The sequence below is a fragment of the Pan troglodytes genome, chromosome 7 (genome assembly GCF_028858775.2).
Source record: "Pan troglodytes isolate AG18354 chromosome 7, NHGRI_mPanTro3-v2.0_pri, whole genome shotgun sequence".
Classification (NCBI taxonomy): domain Eukaryota; kingdom Metazoa; phylum Chordata; class Mammalia; order Primates; family Hominidae; genus Pan; species Pan troglodytes.
The window spans coordinates 109,336,797-109,351,646 of record NC_072405.2 but is presented as its reverse complement, the minus strand read 5'-3'; the positions used below and the strand labels follow the sequence as shown (position 1 = coordinate 109,351,646).

The 14,850-nt window shown below is 36.6% G+C and overlaps 1 protein-coding gene across 22 annotated transcripts in view; it reads right to left on the bottom strand.

The window, feature by feature from the left end:
* VPS13B (vacuolar protein sorting 13 homolog B) overlaps positions 1–14,850 on the bottom strand; it is an 861,798-nt gene that overhangs the window by 777,009 nt on the left and 69,939 nt on the right. For all 22 annotated transcript variants that reach the window (XR_010159293.1, XR_010159294.1, XM_054657406.2 and 19 more), the window contains exon 4: positions 3,926–4,046. Coding sequence is in view for 20 of the 22 variants with exons in the window: in XM_054657406.2 (XP_054513381.1) it covers positions 3,926–4,046 (121 nt within the window). In the remaining 2 variants the exon portion in view is untranslated. The remainder of the gene's footprint in view (positions 1–3,925; positions 4,047–14,850) is intronic.

The following is a 14,850-nucleotide window of genomic DNA, read 5'->3' as shown; positions in this document are numbered from 1 at the left end:
TCTTCCTCCTTTTTACAATACTTTTTGTCCATTCGCACTTCTTGTTCAGGTGCAGTATAATTTTCCTCTGCCTTATATCGTCTTCTCCAATGTCCTCCATCCTACACTTCAACATTAAAGAGAAATGTCTCTACCACTTTTCTTGGGCTTATGTTACTATTAGTCATTTTTTATGTATATGTATGCTTATCTTCTCTGATAAACTGTGAAGTCCTAGAGAAAAAAGATTGTATCTTATTTATTTCTCTGATAGTCTTAAATGGCATGTATCAAAAAATTTTGGTTACAAAGAGACACCATCTGCAATTGATTCATCTTGATGTGGTCACTGGGAAGCCAAGCTGCTCATAATCAGAAATTCCACGGTTGATGACTTGGTTACAGTACATAAAAACATCGTAGTCAAGTTTTTGGTGTAAAATTTATTTGAGCATTATGTAGCATCAGATAGGAAATTTATGCTCAAATGGTTAAAGGGAAAATAAGTTCTTTAGAATGTTCTTGTCTTTTATGAAATGCTGAAATTGTTTCAAAATAAAAACTTTGTTAAAAGGGCAAGAATAAAAAATCTTTACTGTCAATGTTATAGACAGGCCCAATAAAATATGAATTAAAACATCAGATTTAATAACTAGATAATAATTTTGGGCAATTACTGTAGGAGCTAAAAAAACCGATGTGAGTTGGTGATACTATTATTTAAGATGGTCACAGAAGTTCTAGACAATGAAATAAAGGGAAAAAAGAGAAATTAGTGTATAAGTATTGCAAAGGAGGGAAAAAAGTCATTTCACAAAGATGACAGTACTTTTTATATAGAAACTCCAAAAGAAGCGACTAAAAAATACTGAATACTGGTCAGCTAACAAAATATAAAAATTAGCTTACTTACTAGTTCAACCATTGTGGAAGTCAGTGTGGCGATTCCTCAGGGATCTAGAACTAGAAATACCATTTGACCCAGCCATCCCATTACTGGGTATATACCCAAATGACTATAAATCATGCTGCTATAAAGACACATGCACACGTATGTTTATTGCGGCATTATTCACAATAGCAAAGACTTGGAACCAACCCAAATGTCCAACAATGATAGACTGGATTAAGAAAATGTGGCACATATACACCATGGAATACTATGCAGCCATAAAAAATGATGAGTTCATATCCTTTGTAGGGACATGGATGAAATTGGAAACCATCATTCTCAGTAAACTATCGCAAGAACAAAAAACCAAACACCGCATATTCTCACTCATAGGTGGGAATTGAACAATTAGATCACATGGACACAGGAAGGGGAATATCATACTCTGGGGACTGTGGTGGGGAGGGGGGAGGGGGGAGGGATAGCATTGGGAGATATACCTAATGCTAGATGACGAGTTAGTGGGTGCAGCGCACCAGCATGGCACATGTATACATATGTAACTAACCTGCACAATGTGCACATGTACCCTAAAACTTAAAGTATAAAAAAAAAAAAAAAAAAGTATAAAAAGAAAATGGTAAAGATGGAAATCCCAATTAGCAATAAAATGTATGATAGCATTTTCCACCTATAAAAGTTTTAAGAGGTGTTTTTTAATAATAAAAAACAGCACTACACTAAAAATGTGATTGGAATAAAGTATTGTTACAAACTTTCCACAGAGTAATTTAGCCATTTTATGTCAAAAACCTTAAAAGTGCTCACAAATTTTGACTCTATAAATTGGAAAGGAGTTTTCCTAAAGATATAAGCAGAGGTGTATGCAAAGACTTACCTACATATGTTTGCTAAAGCATTTTACAAAACTAAAAATAACAAATAACCTAAATATCAAACCAAAAAAAAGGACTGGTTAAATAAACTGTAGAAGAGTTATACAACAGGATTGTATGCCACTGATTGAAATAACAACGTAAAAAATGTGAATGGCCTGGAAACATGTTTTTGGCATAACATTAAATGAAAAATTTAGGTTATAACAAATTGTTTTTGTGTGCATGTGTGTGAGTGTCTGTGTGTAAAGGAAGAAAAGACTCTCTAAAAGGTTGTACACCACAATGTTAACCGGTTTCAGTTCTGGGTAAGATAAAGTAAACACTCCACCCTGTCTTTCCCAGTGACTGAAGCCATAAAACCTGGAGAGAATGTATGGAGCAGCTACTTCAGGGCTCTTAAAAAGTAAATAGTAGGCATGAGATGGGAAACAGGAACAAAAAACAGAGTGAACAAAGAAAAACAACAAATGAAATGGCAGAAGTAAATACAATCACATCAATAATTATAATCTAATTTAATCACATTGTGGTCAGAGAGAAAGATACATGATAGTGATGCTTTGAAATTTCTCAAGACTTCCTTTTCAACCAAGTCTTTGTTAATATCTGTAGATACTCAATGTGTGCATCAAAAGAAATGTATACTCTCTTATGTGCCTAGTGCAGAGTTTACATGTATCTACTAAAACAAAATTTTGATATCCAGTGAACTAATCTGGAGATTTTTTTTCCCTGCTTGATTTATGACATTTCAAAGTCACATTGTTAGGTCCATACAAAGTCAATGTGTATCTTCTGGAGAACTATATCTTTTATTATAATTTAGTATCTTTATTACCTAACTCCATAAATGTTTTTTGTCTTTAGTTTTCTTATTTTTGCCTCATTTTTATATGAAAGATACAGATTTATTTTTGGCTACTATTTGTCTCTTATATTATCTCCCATACTTTCATTTTTGATCTGTCTTGCCTCTGTTTCATGTGTGTGTTCAGAAGCCACACACACCTGGACGTGACAACTCCCTCCTTTTAGTGCCCAAAAGATATTACTTGTGGTTCATTAGAGCTCATCTTCCTTTGGCTTTGTACTGTGATTGATAGTTCAAAAGGCTCCTATCCTAAACAGTTAACTCTTTGAGGGCAAAAATAGCCCTCAATGAGCTGCTCTAGCATATTATTCAAATAGTGATACACATTTAGGGAAATAAACAGCCTGTCTCCACTAAACAATAATTTGAAATTCAGTCAAATTAAAATGAAATAAAGGTTCTCTAATGATCACGTTTTCTGTAATAAAATATAAACATCAGCTATCTTGAAGGTTATTAACAAAATAATAGTTTGAAGCATAATCCATTTAAGAATGGATTGATACATTAATAAGAAAGAACACCTGTATGGCAGAGAAGCTAGCTATCCATCAATAATTTGTGCTCCCACTTCAGGAATGTGGAATTGCTACTGAGATTTAACTTCTAAGTCATAAGTAATATCCCTGCAAATAGTTTTCCTCAATGAAATTTGATCAGAGGAATATGTATCACTTCCAGCCTGGGGATATTAAGAAGCAGATAGGTCCTCTCCAGACTCTTTCCTCTTGAAAAGGCTGAAAGCAGCAGAATCCAAAGTCTGGCCTAAAAGATACCAGAGTCTCAAGATAAAAGTAGCTTGGGCTTGGTACAGTGGTTTACACCTGTAATCCCAGGACCCAATTTGTTCTGAAGTCATGTAGCAAGTACATATGCACATATAGCTTAAAAGTTTTATGATACTAAAAATATATATTCTACAAAGTACTAAAACAATGATCAATTTTTTTTTTTTTTGAGACAGAGTATCACTCTGTCACCCAGGCTGGAATGCAGTAGCATGATCTTGGCTCACTGTAACCCCCACCTCCCAGGTTCAAGTGATTCTCCTGCCTCACTCAGCCTCCCGAGTAGCTGAGATTACAGGTGCACACCACCACACCCAGCTAATTTTTGTATTTTTAGCAGAGACATGGCTTCACCATGTTGGCCAGGCTGGTCTCAAACTCCTGACCTCAAGTAATCCACCCGCCTCAGCCCCCCAAAGCACTGGGATTACAGGCATGAGCCACCATGCCCAGCCAAAAATTGAAATTTGGTTTTATTGATCCCATTAGAAGTTACCTGGTGGTAAGTCAGGATCTGTAGGAGCAGCCTGCTGCATTCTCCGCGGTTTGATTGATGATTTTGTGTTCTCAGCAGTACTACGGTTGGTAGAATTAGAACCACAGCTTTCATGGTCATCCTATTTTTATTTTAAAGAAAAAAAAAGAAAACCATCGATCATACTCAAGAATTAAGAAAAAAAATTTTTTAATATATGCAGTTTATGGTAGCTACAGGAGATAAGATCAACATAATTTTATTTTTTAGCTCTAAAAACTACATAACCAATTTTCATAATTTGCATTCTCAAACAGCATTTTAAAAATATTAATAACTCGTAGTTTAAAACTATAAATTCTTCTTTCTTTAGCTGATATCAAAACAAACTACTTGACAATCTCCAAAGAATTCTTATTTATGGCTCTAGCAAAAGAAAAAATTACTTAATGAAAGCCTTTAAACAACATCCATCTCTATGTAAGTGCAAAATAAATAAAAAGGTTCTTAATTATTCCCCTATTTGTTGTTTATATGTTAAAACACTATTTTCAATCCAAGCTATCTTGGTCATCTTTAATGATTAATCTTAATAATCCTTATAATCCTCTCCTAAACAATGTATACTAAACAATGTATACTAAATTATCATTCATGTTAGGTATAAGTTTTAACTGGGTTTCAATATGAGTAACAGAAACAATTATACATATTTTGAAATTTATCCCTGTATTTATAACTGCAAATGAGTACTTTTTTCCTGTCCTGATTCAACATTTATATAATACTCTTACATGCCAAATTGCTGGATTTACAAGGATAAATTAGATATATTTATCTTTGTATCCTGTCCTTAGGGACTTCAGAATCTATTGAACACATGTATAACTAATTCTACAAAAGCAATACTTTTTGTTTGTTTGTTTTTAAGTAATAAGGAGCATAAAAAGAGTCATTCTGTTTGGAAGAACTAGAAAGATCAGGCCATTCAAAATCAAATGTAGAAATGTTTTAGGTTTAGACTGGGGCTAAATGAGGGGTGGTGGGAGGAACCATAAGCAAAAGCAAAACAGTATCAACGTATGTAGCACGTACAAAGAATGATGATTAGTCAAATAAGGCCAGAGTATACAGTGTCTAAGACGGAAGAAGTTAAAGGCACAGACCTTTCAATAAAAATGGGGTAATGTTAACAACTATAGAGATATTCTTAGTCCTCATTCTAGTTGACCTGTTTCAGGATTTGGTAATTAGGAGGAGGCTGCCACTAACCTATTAGAAAGGTGATTTAGCAGTTCCCACAGAGGGAGAGAAGTGGGAGCAGTAAATGAGTAGCTCAGAGTGAATGAGAAATTACCATGGAGTCAATTAAAATAAATTGCTCTTTCACGAAGATAGGCATTACAAAGAGAAAATAGGTAGAGTAGTAACATGAGGGAAGATCAGCTGGCAACTAACTTCTTGTTCCTTTTTTAAGGATAAAAGAATACATTTTTGCTTGAAGTAAAGATGCACATGTGGAGTGAGAGATCAAAGATACCAACACAAAGGGTAGCTGAGAGTGCACTGCGCACCATGAATTCATTAATCAATAATAACACTATTTTATAATACCTACAAGAATGGTATTAAATTTAGTTTTTCTACTTTATATATTTGAAGGGAAAATTTCAAGAGCATATAAAAGAATAATCATCACTAGTTTACCAAACTAACAGGGTACTAGAGGCAAATAAGAACGACAATAAGACCTCTTTAAGAAAACTTTTATTCACTATCACACTAAGAGAAATATACAATAAAAGGTGTTTTACAAAACAGCATGGCTTCAGATGGTAGTGATACGTTAGAAAAAAATTTGTTTGAAACTTCATACAAGCAAAAAGACTTGCAACCATAAACAACACTGAAAATTTTCTCATGAACTTATGTTCATTTTAAGTTAATGAAAAACAAACATCACAGGTTTCATTCCACAAAATAACTTCACTATTCAATATTCATAAAGACATCTTCTGTTATTTGGGGGATGTTACAGTCTTAAATACTAAAAGACTACTACTGTGAATAAAGCCTCACTGTAATTACTTTTAGTTCAACTTAAATCCTTAAAAATGTCCATAGTCATACACTTCTGCACAACATTAACATTAAAAGCACATTATTAATTTTTGAAACATATGGTTGTCTCAGAAGCCCAGAAGTAAAACATGTTCATTAAAAAGATGTGAAAAAGTTCCAAGTGAACTGCCAAAACTAGCATAATTATGAAAATATTTAACACTGAAACCATCTGAAATCACATACTTTATATAGATTATGGTGATGTCATAATAAACATTCCAGCCAAAATGCACTAAAACTACTGCAGTCCAATAAATCTGGCATATGTGAGATGACAAACATTTTAAAGCAAAAGAAAGAACAAGTTATTTTTACCCTATTTTTAAAAAATTATTAGCAGCAAAATGGGATTAAATGAAAACGATGAGTTTTCAAATTTTTGTTAAAAAAAAGTGAGTAAAGGTCTATTCAGAGATTCGACTTCTTCCTGGTTTAGTCTTGGGAGAGTGTCTGTGTCGAGGAATTTATCCATTTCTTCTAGATTTTCTAGTTTATTTGTGTAGAGGTGTTTGTAGTATTCTCTCAACCCAAATGTCCAACAATGATAGACTGGATTAAGAAAATGTGGCACATATACACCATGGAATACTATGCAGCCATAAAAAACGATGAGTTCATGTCCTTTGTAGGGACATGGATGAAATTGGAAATCATCATTCTCAGTAAACTATCACAAGACCAGAAAACCAAACACCGCATATTCTCACTCATAGGTGGGAATTGAACAATGAGAACACATGGACACAGGAAGGGGAACATCGCACTCTGGGGACTGTTGTGAGGTGGGGGGAGGGGGGAGGGATAGCACTGGGAAATATACCTAATGCTAGATGACAAGTTAGTGGGTGCAGCGCACCAGCATGGCACATGTATACATATGTAACTAAACTGCACATTGTGCACATGTACCCTAAAACTTAAAGTATAATAATAATAAATAAATAAATAAAAATTAAAAAAAAAAATTTCCAAATTTGAGGTGCTTTGAATAGCATAGACTCCCAGAGTATGCAGTGTAAAGAACTCTAAGTGAGATATGTTTGTCTACTTTTGTATTTAACTCTTCATAACTTTCACATTTCTTAATGAGGCTGTTCTTTTTCAAGTGCTGTTCTTTCCAGTAACCAAATCCTCTTTGGGGTTTTCCTGTTGTCTTAATTAAAGATACTGTATTTGATTGATTTAATTATCTCTCTACATCATAAAATTTATAATATTATTTGTATAGACATCTTTAGGAGTCATTCAGTGTAATTTTAAAAATAAGTGCTTGACATATTTAATTTGTGGTGCCATTGATTTTACCAATATAAAATATACCAAAGTATACAAAATGTATATAATACATAGCAATTAAATAATGATAGCACTGAAAAAAAGTGAGTAAAGCTTCCCTGCAAACTACATGTATTTATTATTCAAAAGAAAAACAAACTAAATAACTTTATTTGCCTAAACAAAATTTATTTTAAAAACTTGAAATTTTGGTGTACTTAAAAAATGAGCATTAATCATGGTACTCATAGGAATATATACTATAAACCAAACATTACCAAACATGTAAACACTTCTTTCTTAATTATGGTTAGGAAACTTTGACAATGTATATACTATAATTAGAAATTAATCCTTTCAATGATTTGAACTTGCTTTCATTTCAATTACATTTTAGTTGTATCAAATAAAAGTGAGTTTCCATTCAAATCATGCCCCAATCAAATTAAATAAATAAAAATAAAGCAAAATAAGAATAATTATAATATTTACTATTAAGACTGAAATTACTTCCATTAGTTTTGAATTCATCATCTGCTTTTAACCAGTAGGCATCACTGTGGACCATTACACAGTTTTCATTCATTGAAAGCCCTTAATTACTAATAAAAGAAACTCTGTTCTCAAAAATACCAGCTAAAATATTTTAAGATAATCTTTAACGCCAAACGCATTACAGTCATATCTTATTTAGGTTGCAATTTTCCAAAATGTCTGGTAAGTATATTTCATGGCCAAAGAATGTTTTCTCTTGGGGACCACATAGCTATTTCTGAAAATACTGCCATTTGCTCCTCATGAAACAAGCAAGAATGTCATTTCCTTACAAAAGTTCCTAACAGAGGAAAAATGTGTGGCAAACACTGCATGTAAACAGATCCATTACTTTCATACTGACAGATCATGAGTTCATGTTACTCACTTTTCTCCCTGTCCCTCACAGGGCTAGTCAACTAAAACTAGAAAACCATCAACTCCCAGATTCACAATAGTGTGAATAAAATTTAGAATAAAACTGAAAACAAGTGACTAAATCATTGGAGTCCTTGTCTAAAACTACAGAGCAAGAGGTTAAGATGCAGGAAAGAGCTGAAGAAGGAGAAAGTGAACAGTGAAACTAAGAGGTGATGTACTTTATGCTCTTCAACCCTGTGGCACCAAACTTCGCAAGCAGAAAAGAACTAAGACTCACCTGTCAGCTCTGGTCACCAAAGGGGCTTAGAAATGAACTGCTACAAGGCTTTTAGGAACATTCACCTCTATCCTCTCCAGTAGCAAGTACAATGACAACAGCCAGATGCAGTAAAGAATCTCTGAGAGTAATACTGCACACTTCAAAGTCAGAAAGCTAAATAAAGTCATTTACTCAGAGGTACACTTGGAGAGCACAAGAGAGAGCCAGGGAAAACACATTCACTAACTTTCATGGTAAAAATAGAAATCTGACTCAACTCTACCTTAACAGCAATATTTAAAACCTTAACTTTAGTCATAAAAAATATATATATCAAGCATGCTTAAATAAAGAGGAATATATAGCACCAATCTCTTCACACATCAACTTTAGTCCACAAGGGAGGCTGTTTCCATCTTCTATCAAGGGTGGAAAAAAGGGGTTATGACAGGCTGGAAAAAGGAAAAAGAAATGACCCTTCCTTGTATTATTTTCATTTGATCATCTCAAAGGAAGATATAACTAACCTTAATGACCAAAAGCTGAACATTCATTGGGCCACATTTTAACAATAAAGGAGATCACCATATTCACTGTGAACACTTCTATGTGCTTTTCTAATCTCTGCTCTTCTAATCTCTGAGACCCATGCTACTCAGTAAAAGGACCAGAGTCATTTTCCCAGATGACTCAACCATTAGCCATCTCTCCTCTGCCTTATTTTCACCCACATAGCCCCCGACCCATGATACTGCCCCAGCCACAGAATAATCAAACTATTAAACTATGCCAGAACATATATCAGAGAAATAGCAAAACATGTTATGAAAAATTTGTTCTTTATTGCTACCTATGACATTCCTTTCCTTCATATTGGTGGGTGTGTGGGTGTGTATCCGATTGCCACCTCCCTCTCCCACTTTTTTTAAACCACAGAATTGAAACTGTGAGATCCACTCTAAGATTTAGAAGGTGAAATAGGCAGAAATTCAGGGAGGAAGTAAAAAAAAGTAAATACAGAACTACTCTGGTCTAAACCACATTCTACCATCTAATTTTTACCAGAATTCACTGGGGGGAACTGGGTTATTGAACAGATTAATTTAACTGCACTTTGTTTTCTTGTATATAACTTCCCTCAGCAAAAGATGTCTGAGCAAAGAAAAGTATGTGTTAGGCACCTTCAGGAAAAAAAATAAAAAAAAAGTAGTAAAATTGATACCTTTATCTAAGTATTTTACCTATTTACTCAAATAACAAAACCTATGTAAACACTAAAAAGTTAGTAATTTAAGAGTTAATCAGGCCAGGCATGGTGGCTCACACCTATAATCGCAGCACTTTGGGAAGCAGGTGGATTGCCTGAGGTTAGGAGTTTGAGACCAGTGTGGCCAACATGGTGTAACCCTGTCCCTTCTAAAACTTCAAAAAAATTAGCTGGGCGTGGTGCTTTGCACCTGTAATCCCAGCTACTCAGGAGGCTGAGGCAGGGGAATCGCTTGAACCAGGGAAGTAGAGGTTGCAGTGAGCCAAGATCGCACCACTGCACTCCTGCCTGGGTGACAGAGAGAGACTCTGTGTGAAAAAAAAAAAAAAAAAAAAAAAAGTTTATGATTATACATGTCACAAAGAAATAGCAGTTACCAGGCAGCAAGTATTTCAAGGATAAGAAAAGTAGAGCTTCTCTTAAGAAAAGTGGAGAGTAGGCATAAAGTAAAAATAAAATCCTTAGCCCCCAAAACTATCTGAACGGACCCCTCCGCTCAAGCCATAGGCATTCCAAACTTAACCTGAAAAACTACTTCAGGCTATGATGGGAGTGGGAGGTCAGACATGCCTCATTATACCCGCCTCTCCTTGAAATTCAGGCACAACTGACCAGTATTAACATTAAAACAGAAATCTTAAGACTTTTTGTAGCAATAAGACACCAAATTCCACCCTGACTCTAGTATTGCATCACATGACAGATCACAGGCCCTGAAAGAAATCAAAGTATAACCCTTATACATATTTTGAAACGGCCCTATAAAGCTGTCTCTTGTGGGGAAAATCTATATTCTGTAAAGAATCCCTTTCCCTTTCCTGGTCTTTTCTCTGATACAGGAGAGAATTAACTAAGAGTCTGGCACCTTTTTAAGTGTGATTAAGAAACATTTACAATCTATTCTTTCTGAAGCCTGCTACCTGGAAACTTCATCTGCATAATAAGAACTTTGTTCTCCACAATCCCTTATCTGAACTCAGACACTCCCTTCTATGGATTCCAGGTCTTTAGATAAATTCTTTCAACCAACTGCAAATCTTTGATTCCACCTATTACTTGGAAGCCCCTTCCTCCTAACGTTGTCCTGCTTTTCCAGACCAAACCAATGTACATTTGATATATATTGATTGATGTCTTATGTCTCCATAAAATGCACAAAACCAAGGTGTAGCCTGACCACCTTGGGCACACGTCATCAGGACGTCCTGAGGCTTGTCCTTAACCTTCTAAATTGAGACTTGTCTCAGATGCTTTTTGGTTTACAAACAGAAAGAAGGAAGGCAGGGATGGATGAAAAAGAGACAAACAGAAAAAACATTGTAACACTTTCAATATGTCACATACTGCTAAAGACATTATGTTCATATCTCAATCCTCCTAATCGACTCTATGAATGCAAGAATATCCTCATTTTATAGATGAAGAAATGAAGGCATAAAGAGATTAAATGCTTCAAAATCACACAGCCATTAAATGCCCAATACTAACCACTTTGCCCTACTGCCTCCCTATGCGAAAAAGGGAACTGAAAAATATAATACTAAATTAACAACCTATCCTTTCCTAACCTATCCAACCTAACCTTTCCTTATCCTGAGAAAAGAAAAATCAGAGTGAGATTGAGTAGTCAGGAAAACATCACAAAGAACAAGAGATTTGAAAAGACTGTACCTGCAGGAATGAAAAAGGAAAAGTTGAACAAGGCAAGGTAACATGCCTTACTGAAATGATAATGGATAGCCCAATTTAGGTTAAATAGAGAGCAGTGAAATATCAAGCTGTAAAAAGAAACTAGGGCAAATGGCAGAGGGCCTATTCGTCCAAGAAATTTAAACTTTATTCTATATATTAAACAAGCCAATTAAACTTATGAATGGGAGAATAAAAAGATGAAGTATTTCATTTAGGAAGAAGACTCTTCTGAGTATTTGGCCAAGAGCAAAAGCAGAAACATTAGCAATAGATTATTATAAAAGTTTAGAAATTAAATAATGAGGGAAGTAGCACTGAGAAAAAATTTTTTTATGTGAGCACCTCAAATTGAACACGTCTAAAACAAAACTCATAACTCTGCAACTGATTCAGCTCCTTTTTCCCCTTCTCCCATTGTTTCCCCCAAAATCCTCTGTCCTTTATTCCCTAATTCAGTTAATGACACTATTATCTTCTCAGTCTCCTAAGAAAGAAGAATATAATCTAACTTTTATGTCTGCTCTAACATTGCAAAATGATGCTAATGAGATCTGCAAATTTCCGAACAGAAAAACAGATGCCTGACCATGAGTCATATAAGACAACACTAATTTCTAAGCTCTACACTACCCAGGAAATTACCAATTGATTTTTTTTTTTAAGATCTGATATTTAAGGTTAAATGGTAAATTCAATCTTTTTTTTTTTTTTTTTTTTTGAGACAGGGTCTCACTCTGTCACTCAGTCTGGAGTACAGTGGCGCAATCTCGGCTCATTGCAACCTCTGCCTCTGGGGTTCAAGCAATTCTCCTGCCTCAACCTCCCGAGTAGCTGGGATTACACGTGCATGCCACCACGCCCAGCTAATTTTTGTATTTTCAGTAGAGATGGGGTTTCACCATATTGGCCAGGCTGGTCTCGAACTCCTGACCTTAAGTGATCTACCTGCTTCGGCCTCCCAAAGTGCTGGGTTTACCAACATGAGCCACTGCGCCCAGCCTAATAAATTCAATTTTTGATAGGTGGTATTTCTAGTAAAGACATGACATACAATTATATATGTGCACAGGAAAGCTGAATGTGTACTAGAAGAGACTGAAAGAGATCAGCTATATAAAGACTTAGGACTCATTTAAAACACAAGTTATACTTGAAGCAGGGCTCTGTAGCATATTCCTATAATCCCAGCTACTCAGGAGGCTGAGGGTGGAGAACTGCTTGAACCAAAGAATTGGCAGCCAGGCTGGGCTACATAAACAGACCCAGTCATAAAAAAAAAAAAAAAAAAAAAAACAGTGGGTGGAGCCAAGATGGCTGAATAGGAACAACGCCAGTCTACAGCTCCCAACATGAGCGACGCAGAAGACGGGTGATTTCTGCATTTCCAACTGAGGTACCGGGTTCATCTCACTGGGGAGTGTCAGAAAGTAGGTGCAGGACAGTGGGTGCAGCATACCAAGCGTGGGCCGAAGCAGGGTGAGGCACTGCCTCACCCTGGAAGTGCAAGGGGTCAGGGAATTCCCTTTCCTAGTCAAAGAAAGGGGTGACAGAGGGCACCTGGAAAATCAGGTCACTCCCACCCTAATACTGTGCTTTTCCAACGGTCTTAGCAAACGGCACACCAGAAGATTATATCCCGCACGTGGCTGGGTGGGTCCTACGCCCACAGAGCCTCGCTCATTGCTAGCACAGCAGTCTGAGATCAAACTGCAAGGCGGCAGCGAGGCTGGGGGAGGGGGCACCCGCCATTGCTGAGGCATGAGTAGGTAAACAAAGTGGCCCGGAAGCTCGAACTGGGTGGAGCCCACCACAGCTCAAGGAGGCCTGCCTGCCTCTGTAGACTCCACCTCTGCGGGCAGGGCATAGCCAAACAAAGGTAGCAGAATCCTCTGCAGACTTAAATGTCCCTGTCTGACAGCTTTGAAGAGAGTAGTGGTTCTCCCAGCACACAGCTGCAGATCTGAGAACTGACAGACTGCCTCCTCAAGTGGATCCCTGACCCCCAAGTAGCCTAACTGGGAGGCACCCCCCAGCAGGGGCAGACTGACACCTCACACAGCCGGGTACTCCTATGAGACAAAACTTCCAGAGGAACAATCAGGCAGCAACATTTGCTGTTCACCAATATCCATTGTTCTGCAGCCTCCGCTGCTGATACCCAGGCAAACAGGGTCTGGAGTGGACCTCCAGCAAACCAACAGACCTGCAGCTGAGGGTCCTGACTGTTAGAAGGAAAACTAACAAACAGAAAGAACATCCACACCAAAACCCCATCTGTACATCACCATCATCAAAGACCAAAGGTAGATAAAACCACAAAGATGGGGATAAAACACAACAGAAAAACTGGAAACTCTAAAAATCAGAGCACCTCTCCTCCTCCAAAGGAACGCAGCTCCTCACCAGCAATGGAACAAAGCTGGACAGACAATGACTTTAACGATTTGAGAGAAGAAGGCTTCAGACGATCAAACTACTCTGAGCTAAAGGAGGAAGTTCGAACCAATGGCACAGAAGTTACAAACCTTGAAAAAAAATTAGACGAATGACTAACTAGAATAACCAATGCAAAGAAGTCCTTAAAGGATCTGATGGAGCTGAAAACCAAGGCACGAGAACAACATCATGAATGCACAAGCCTCAGTAGCTGATTCAATCAAATTGGAAGAAAGGGTATCAGTGATGGAAGATCAAATGAATGAAATGAAGCCAGAAGAGAAGTTTAGAGAAAAAAGAATAAAAAGAAATGAACAAAGCCTCCAAGAAATATGGGACTATGTGAAAAAACCAAATCTATGTCTCACTGGTGTATCTGAAAGTGACAGGGAGAATGGAAATAAATTGGAAAACACTCTGCAGGATATTATACAGGAGAACTTCCCCAATCTAGCAAGGCAGGCCAACATTCAAATTCAGGAAATACAGAGAACGAAACAAAGATACTCCTCGAGAAGAGCAACATAATTGTTGCCCCAAGACACATAATTGTCATATTCACCAAAGTTGAAATGAAGGAAAAAATGTTAAGGGCAGCCAGAGAGAAAGGTCGGGTTACCCACAAAGTGAAGCCCATCAGACTAACAGCTGATCTCTCGGCAGAAATCAACAAGCCAGAAGAAAGTGGGGCCAATATTCAACATTCATAAAGAAAAGAATTTTCAACCCAAAATTTCATATCCAGCCAAATTAAGCTTGACAAGTGAAGGAGAAATAAAATCCTTTACAGACAAGCAAATGCTGAGAGATTTTGTCACCACCAGGCCTGCCCTAAAAGAGCTCCTAAAGGAAGCACTAAACATGGAAAGGAAAAACCAGTACTACACACTGCAAAAACATGCCAGATTGTAAACACCATCGATGCTAGGAAGAAAATCCATCAACTAACAAAATAATCAGCTAACATCATACTGACAG